Source organism: Diabrotica virgifera, chromosome 2 (assembly GCF_917563875.1).
Source record: "Diabrotica virgifera virgifera chromosome 2, PGI_DIABVI_V3a".
NCBI lineage: Eukaryota > Metazoa > Arthropoda > Insecta > Coleoptera > Chrysomelidae > Diabrotica > Diabrotica virgifera.
This window is the reverse complement of record NC_065444.1, coordinates 1,026,345-1,035,329: the sequence shown is the minus strand read 5'-3', so window position 1 is coordinate 1,035,329 and position 8,985 is coordinate 1,026,345. Positions and strand designations below refer to the sequence as shown.

General features: G+C 32.8%; 2 protein-coding genes across 3 annotated transcripts in view; one reads left to right on the top strand and one right to left on the bottom strand.

Annotated features, from left to right (window-relative positions):
* The window catches only part of LOC114337532 (facilitated trehalose transporter Tret1-2 homolog), a 337,833-nt gene that overhangs the window by 111,205 nt on the left and 217,643 nt on the right, over nucleotides 1-8,985 (bottom strand). The gene's annotated exons all lie outside the window — the stretch shown is intronic.
* LOC114337541 (phosphoinositide 3-kinase regulatory subunit 4) overlaps nucleotides 130-8,985 on the top strand; it is a 45,899-nt gene continuing 37,043 nt past the window's right edge. For both annotated transcript variants that reach the window (XM_050643296.1, XM_050643295.1), the window contains exons 1-6: nucleotides 130-320; nucleotides 377-985; nucleotides 3,065-3,623; nucleotides 4,142-4,359; nucleotides 6,733-6,950; nucleotides 7,610-7,758. In XM_050643296.1, coding sequence (XP_050499253.1) covers nucleotides 229-320; nucleotides 377-985; nucleotides 3,065-3,623; nucleotides 4,142-4,359; nucleotides 6,733-6,950; nucleotides 7,610-7,758 — 1,845 coding nt within the window. In that variant the 5' untranslated portion in view covers nucleotides 130-228. The remainder of the gene's footprint in view (nucleotides 321-376; nucleotides 986-3,064; nucleotides 3,624-4,141; nucleotides 4,360-6,732; nucleotides 6,951-7,609; nucleotides 7,759-8,985) is intronic.

Below are 8,985 nucleotides of genomic sequence, written 5' to 3'. Positions count from 1 at the left end.
GTTCTGTCACCTTCTGTCAGAAAAATGTCATCAAATGTCATTAAAAATGCCTTGACAGTTGACAATTCATTTATTGACATTTTATGACAGTTGATGCAGTTGATGGTTGATGACATCATGACTCATGACATATGACATGCTTGCTAATATAACAACAATCAATTTTCATATTTTCAATATTTTAATGTCTAATTTTTATTATTATAATTATACAAATAAATTTTAATTATGGGAAATCAACTGGTGGGCATAGCCCCATCCCAAATTTTCCCAGTAGAACGATATTTGACAGACATTCCGAACTTAAAATTCGATACAAGGTAGGTAAATAATAAAATTTGTGTTTCTTTTAATAATTGTTGTTTTGTTTTTGTAGTTTGGGAAGCACTAGATTTCTAAAAGTAGCTCGGGCAGAGTCTCAGGAAGGTTTAATTGTAGTTAAAGTTTTTGTAATTCATGATCCATCTTTACCCCTTTCTCCTTATAAAGATCACCTGGAAGATGTAAGGAAGAAATTAAGTTCAGCTGTTAACTGTATTCCTTATCAGAAAATCATTTTAACCGAGAAAGCAGGAATCATTATGAGAGAATACATTAAGTATAGTTTGTATGACAGAATTAGTACAAGACCATTTTTAACTAACATTGAAAAACGTTGGATAACTTTTCAGATATTGTATGCCTTGCATCAATGTCACAAAGTAGGAGTTTGTCATGGAGATATTAAACTCGAAAATATTACAGTCACATCCTGGAACTGGGTACTGTTGGTAGATTTTGCTTCGTTCAAGCCTACATTTGTTCCAGTCGATAACCCAGCAGATTACTCTTATTTCTTCGACACCTCACGAAGAAGGGTTTGCTATTTAGCTCCTGAAAGATTTTCCAGTACAAGCACCACAATTACGGAGAGCAGCTCATTGATTGCTGAAGCAAACTGTGACTCAGGAGATTTAACTCCTGCCATGGATATTTTCTCTGCAGGGTAAGTTTATTTTATTTTTGAAATATCTTTTAAAATAATAAACAGTTAGTATTTAAAGTTATTCATTTCTTTTTTCCATGTCCCTTAATTTTTCCACAAATATGATATTATTGTATGTGCAAGCTTATCATAAACAGGTAACTTCTACATCTTAGTTTCTCCTTTTGTTCACATCATCTCTCAATACTCTTATTTCATTGTATTTAAACAAAGCATGTATATAGGGTATACCTGACTTTTGATAGACCATATTCTAATACTGCCGTGCTTAGCAAAAACGCTGTATCTGCAAAAATCTGAAAAAATGAAATTTTTACTTTTTTCTAACCCAAATGTGCATATCTATCTTATTTGCTTACTAAAAATGACGTAAGTTAAGCCAAAACACAATAAACACACCGCGTCTTATGCCGTATCCTGTGTAAATGTATATGAATTCTTAAACTGAAATCGATTTTACTCGAATATGATGTCTCTGCAGATACGGCGTTTTTGCTAAGCATGGCAGAATATTAGTATGGTATAACTAGACCCACACCCAGACATCCAAAGTGAAAATTATCCTTCAACACCAAATTGTTCTATATGGTCCACATATTGTTCAGTCAAAAGTTATACCATTTTGAGCATCGGGTTTGTGGGGGGGGGGGGGGGGAGAGAAGTTGGCAAATTAGTAGTTATTTACGTTTTTCATCAATATTTCTAAAACCCTGCGGTTTAGCGTGAACAATGTTCTATACAAAAATGTTGTACATTGTATTTTAAACAAAAAAGGTTCTATGCATAATCCTCCTAAAACTGACGGTTCCAAAGTTACTGAGGTAGTATAGTATAATTGGTCCAAAAAAAGGACTAACCCCATTATCCAAAATAAAAGTTTTCCTCCAACACCAAATTGTTCTATATGGTCCACATAATGTTCAGTAAAAAATTACACCATTTTGAGCATTATGTTTGGGGGTTGGAGAGGGGAGAGTTTCTTACATTTTTCGTCAATATTTCTTAACCTAAGTGGTTTAGCATGAACAAAATTCTAAACCAAAATGTTCTACATTAAATTTGAAATGAAAATTTTACTGTTGGAAAGATATTCATGCGAGATTGTCCATAGAAAGTTGAGAGTGGGTTTCTTTGTACCAAAGGTTAATATAGCCTAATTCTGTAGAAGCCTCTTGAAGCTGGTGAGGTTGACGTTCCTTCAAGGGCTTATCAGTAACATACCACCGGACATTGAAATAGAAATTATATTTAGAAAATTCTGTTAAAAAAATTAGTTTGCTCAGTAATAATATTATAATTTGTCCAAAAAATGTGGAAAATTTCCACTTTACACCCTCCATAACTTCTGGAACCGTTGATTTTAGAACAATTCTGCATAGAACCTTTTTTGCTTCAAATTTAATATAGACCATTTTTGTATAGAATATTGCTTACCCTAAACCGCTTACGTTAACAGATATTGATGAAAATTGTAAAAAAAACTACTAATTTACTGATTTCTCCCCCACCTCCCCCCCCCCAAACCTGGCGCTCTAAATGGTGTAACTTTTTACTGAACATTCTGTGGACAATATAGAACAATTTGGTGTTGGAGGAAAACTTTCACTTTGGATGTCTGGGTTATGCCTTTTTTGGATCAATTGTATCATACTATATACCTAGCCACCCTGGGAGTTAAGGCAGTAGTACTTCAGGTTCTTTTCAATGTTAAACAGCTAAGGGAGAATAAAACATCTTTACTCAACGGACACTTAGATATTTCATTATATTACTTTCAACAATCAAAGTGTGTTATTATTGTAAATACACTGGCCGCTTTGAAATTTGTATGACAATTGTCACTGTGACAGGAGAATTTTATAAAATACTACTGTCACAGACGTCTAAAGGTGGGAAACTATGTAATGTAATGTTAATTTATACGTTTATATCCATAATTTCCATCTTTACTAGTTTCATCTTCATCTCTATTTATTCCTCAACTTATTATGTTTTCCATCTTTTGCGTTATTTTGCTGGTTATTAGCTTGCTCATTACTGCATGTTATATGTATATATTAATCTTCATATATTTTTTAGATGTGCTTTGTTGGAACTGTGGAATGAACTTCATGTTCCGTTTGAATATTCCCAATTATTAGCTTACTGCTCTGGAAAGTATTCTCCAGAAAAACACCTGAATAAACTAGATGATCCAAACTTGAGATCACTCATATCAAGTATGATCGAAAAAGATCCGACAAAGAGGAAAAGGGCAGATGACTACTTGGCTGAATACCGCGGTACTCTATTCCCAGAATACTTCTTCTCCTTTTTACAATCATACATGCTTATATTTTCTTCGAATCCCATATTATCTGCTGATGATAAAATAATGCGCTTGAAGCATGATATCAACGATATTTTTACTTTTCTGGGACCTATGACTAAATCTAAAGATAACGAGAGTGAAAAATCTGATGGGGAAAAAGTGGATAAAGGCGAGTGTGAAGGTTTAGTTATTATTACGTCTTTAGTAACTTCTTGTATAAGAGGTCTTCACACATGTTCATCTAAACTTTATAGTTTGGAAATTTTGCTGGATCTAGCTTCTCATGCTAGTGATGAAACCGTGTTGGATAGGATACTTCCTTATATAGTAAGTCTTATTTTTGTACTATTGATAAATATATATAATTTAAATATTAGCAAGCATTCGGGAAAAATTATTTACAGATTTTTTATCTTCTAGTTTGTGTTTTTGCCTACCCCAAGTTGATGAGAGCCAATATAGTCCGAAACTAAATAGTCTCTTGCTTTTTTCTGTCACGTAATCGGCCGCGCGTTAGACTTTATCTAACAAAACGAATTTAAATACGAATTTACAAAATATTTTTAGTTTATTGTATTTTTATTTACTTGTTATGTTAGAAATATTATTTCTAACAATTATTAAAGCTAATTGATTCTCACCAAAGCCACAAAAATAAATTTAAGCATTACTACACAATTCCTCCAAGCACTTACGAGAGGAAAGTTATGTTGCTAAATTTTTCAGTGAGTTATCACGAAAAAGGAAAAATGTTAGATTTTTTCGTTTAGTTACTTAAAGTTGATTTGCACCGAAAGATGTTTTTTAAAAGATTTGATCAAATTGTAATAGTATTTTCGTCGTAGATGTACTTGGCGCATGATAGCTCAACACGAGTAAAAATTTCAGCCATAAATACTATAACCAAATGCTTGGACTTAGTAACGAAGATCTCCCGATCTGATGCCAACATATTTCCAGAATATATACTTCCTGAGCTTGCTCCATTAGCTACCGATCCAAATACTTGTGTTCGAGCTGCATATGCTAAAAATATTGCGACTCTAGCTGAAATATCGCTAAGGTAAGTTAGTTAAAAGCCATTTTCTATTTCTTCATAAAATTATTAATAAAATCATTTTTTTAGGTAAATTGTGGCTTATTTCCCATTTAGAATAGTTGATTTTATAAAATATGTTTAAAACGGGTCATTTTTTAATATGTATTTTAAAGTGGTTTTTTTAATATGTTATAGCCTTATTCTTTAACAATATCGCTGTAATAATATTGTTGCTAGATAGGTAAATTGTCATTGTACACCGCATGTACCAATCACACTGTGTTTTTTCTCAAAGTTCACTACTTCCTGTGGAATATTCTAGCATTTATAAATACTGAAATTAAAACACTACTATAGCCTGGCAGGTTTTCTTAACATTCTGTTTTTTGATTCATTCGCCTATCTTGGATAATAAAAAAGTTAGAACTTTAACAACTAGCCATGTTTTTCATAAATACAGAACGTGCGACAAACTTTAAGGGGTATTTCTGCATAAAAAAGAAATCACAGTTTGCCTTATCACCGTATGTCCGCAAATGCTTTGTTTCCGATATAGAGGGTATTGAAATTTTTCTTACAAACTGATTTTATGAAAATTTTTTTTTCTAAATTTATTTATTGAAATATAAAGGAAAAGATTCCTCTCATTGGCTGTATACCATAATAAAAAACTACTAAGGAAGTAAAACTTCACTTGTAGGTAGATGGTATATAAATTTATTAAAATTTTTATCTAAAAAGATCCAAATTGGATTGAACTGGGTACATCTATAGTACGAAAACACAAACGTTTTCGGACCAATCAGTCCATCATCAGGTTGAAACTTTAGATCCAAAGTAGTTGGAACTAGCTACATAGATAGGTCAAAAGACCTTAGTATTACAATAATTAGGCCATTTCGGCTACAACAATGTCGATGACAATAAGTCGATGTTAAAAGAATATAGAAATGTAGTGAGACTATAGTATAGTCTTCATCTTGGCTTTAAACTGACAGGTTTTGCTCTGAAACAGGTTGAGATATGCAAATGAAATTTGGTGGGTTTTAAGAGGTAGTTATTGCGCATTTTTTGACATACAATTAAGAATTTTATATTCACCATTGGCGCGCATACGGATAATATAACCCTTATGTGCGAGAATGGTGAATATTAAATGCTTAATTGTATGTTAAAAATGCACAATCACTACCTCTTAAAACTCACCAAATTTCATTTGCATATCTTGAGCGCTTTTAGAACAATAAATAAATCGTCAGTTTGTAAGAAAAATTTCAACACCCCCATATCTCGGAAAAGAAGCATTTGCGGACATACGTTCATAAAACAAACTGTCATTATTTTTTCATGCAGAATTACCCCTTATGGTTTGCCATACTTATTTAAAAACATCCTGTATTGCTGAAAAAGATGACTAGTTGTTAAAGTACCTAACTTTTTTATGGTCCAACACAAGCGAATGAATCAAAAAGCAGAATGTTAAGAAAACGTGAGGCTATAGGTGTGTTTTAATTCCAGTATTTTATATATGCTAGAATATTTCAAAGGGTGATGTGAACTTTGAGAAAAAATCAAAGTTTGATTGGTACACCCGATATACAATGACAGTCTACCTGTCTAGCAACAATATTATTATAGCGATATTGTTAAAAAACAAGGCTATAACATGTTAAAAAAACACTTAAATCGGACAACAGATTTAGGAAATTCGAGACATCAAAAATGACCCATTTTAAAGCAGGCGGTTAATTTTGACCCAGAGTGTATGTTACATTATTTAATGTCCGACTGTTATATTATTTGACAAATAAGGACATGATTTAGAAGTCATTTAAGTATGATATAATGCCCTAGGGCGTTATTTTGAAAAATAACGCCCTAGGGCATTAAATTTAAATAACTAGTTAAATACTGTCAAGTTGACAAATAACAACCTAAGTAAAACTATGGTTATTGTACCACAATTACGTTACGACTTTTGCTGGTAAATGTACTTATTTAAAACTAATTACAATTAGCGTCTCTTTGCAAAGACAATGACGTCGACTTTGCAAAGTAACAAGACACTCAACACACACACACTACACATTACACCTGAGTTAGTGATAAGTTATACAATTACGTGGCTAAAGGTTCTAGTTCTAAACCAAGGCCAGAATCAGAGAAAAAAAACTAATTAATTCAAAATTCATTCAAATTTTTTGCATATAAAGAATAATTTAGTCAGACATTAAACGTTGAAGGCCCCATGGGTATTATAGATAATAACGCTTTCGGTCAACGTATATCCCTCGGGCCAAAGGCCCTCGGTATACACACCATTGACCTCAAGCGTTAATATCCTTATAATACCCTTGGTACCTTAACAACGATAATAGATTTGAATTTAATTGATAGGTACTTGGAACAAATACAGAATGATTGGTACGACAACAACAGTACCAACAAACAAAAGGATGAACATACTTTCAATTACGAATTGGAGTTGCAAGCGTTACATGAAATGATCTCACAGACTGTCAGTGCCCTCTTAACAGATACACAGTCTATTGTAAAGCAAACATTAATGGACAGCGGCATCACCAAATTGTGTGTATTTTTCGGAAAAACTAAAGGTAAGTTATTTTATCATCTTCATCATCAATCAGCCAATCGCGTTCACTGCTGGACATAGGCCTCCCTTAGTTTTTTCCAATGTTCTCTACAGTGGGCCCGTTGCAGCCAGTTTATCTTGTGTTCTAGCTAAGTGCCCTGCCTAGTTAAACTTAAGCGTCGTAGCTCTTTCGATGGCGTCTTGAACTGCTGATCTTTGCCTGATTTGTTAGTTTGTTATGTGGTCTCGAAGGCTCACGTTCAGCATGGCACGTTCCATGGCTCGTTGTGTAACTCTGAGTTTATTCGCGGATTTTTGCGTCAATGTTGAAAGTGTCTGCCCCATAAACTTTTACAGGCAAAACACATTGGTTATAATATAAACCTTTCGCTTGAGCCACATGGGAATTGAAGTTTTTAGAATATGGCTTAGTTTGCCAAATGCTGTCCATGTCAGGCCTATTCGCCTCTGTATTTCATCTGTTTGATTGTCTCTGCTTATTTTGTCTCGTGTTTCAGATATTTGAAAGTTCCTGTTTGTTGCATGGTATTATTGTCAATAGTTATTTTTCCTCATTAAGATTTTATATTTGACTTTTTTATATCATATTATTAAATTTATATCGAATAAACATTATTATTATTTGCTTTAGAGCTTATGTATCTTGTATTATAATTTCAGCTAATGATGTGCTTTTTTCGCACATGATAACATTTTTAAACGACAAGGAAGATAAAGAATTGAGAGGTACATTTTTCGAATGCATTGTTGGTGTGGCTGCCTACATAGGATGGCATTGTTCGGGAATTCTCACTCCACTTTTACTTCAGGTATGTATTTTAGCCCAAATATTTAACTTATTTATTTAAAAAAAATTAATTAAAATCCTTTATAAAACGTATATAAATTATTAAAAATTCCCTTAAAAGGGCTGCGTCACAAATGCAGAACGTTTTCGATCTGAATACAGATCATCATCAGTGCTGAATCTAAAATAAGTATAACATATGAATTTAATGCATCATAATAACATGTTGACTAAGATTGAAAAAAGTTTAGGCTATACTTACAGGATGTTCACATGCTAAGCCATCAAAATTGAAAATATATGGGTAAAGACCCTTTAAAATTATACTGTCATGGATACATTGACAAAAATTGTTTTAAATAACATGGATGTTTCGGATGTTATAAATAATACCTGATTAAGCACCAGACACTATTTGACCCTCACATGAGTTGGGGCACATCTAAAGGTTCAGCTACCTCATATCTTGAACGGTCGATGGTAACTGTTGGTAACGTAATGAAAGTTCTTGAACGATGTCAAAACTAAACTGCAGATTTAGTAATTAGGTACTTATTCAATATTGATTACTTGAACAACTATCGATTAAACATCGAAATTGGCCATCATGCAAAAGCATTCTGTCATCGTCATTACTGTCATACGAAATTTTCATTTCGTCTAAAATTAATAAAATTCTTAAATCTTTTAAGTTCTGTATTAATGCAAATAATTAAGTTAATTAAGTTTTCTTATGAACAAATTTTGCACAATATAAATACAACTGCATCCTACTGCATCCCCAAATTTAAAATAAAAAAACCGACTTCCAGAGGAAAATACTGGTGGGATTTAGAATGTGAAGAAGCAGTCAGAAGAAGACAGGAAAGTTTTTGTATATTCAAAGAAAATCCAAACCATGAAAACCTACTTAGGTATAAAAAAGATGATGCACATGTCAAGAAGATCACTAAACAAACTAAAAGAAATAGCTGGAGAGATTATGTCGGATCCCTAAATAGGTCAGTCCCTATTAAAGATGTATGGTCAAAAGTTAACCGAATAAAAAATAGAAAAACAAAGAACAAAGTCCCTGTTATTCTGTCGGAAGCTTCGTGGATAGAAGAGTTCCATCAAAATATCACACCGCCGTCTGCAGAATTAGTAATTCCTGATTTACAACTAAATGCTCTGTACGACTATCCAGAACCAATCCGTTTCCTAGTCAAACCATTTTCTGCCACTGAACTAAACTTTGCGTTGAAGAAAA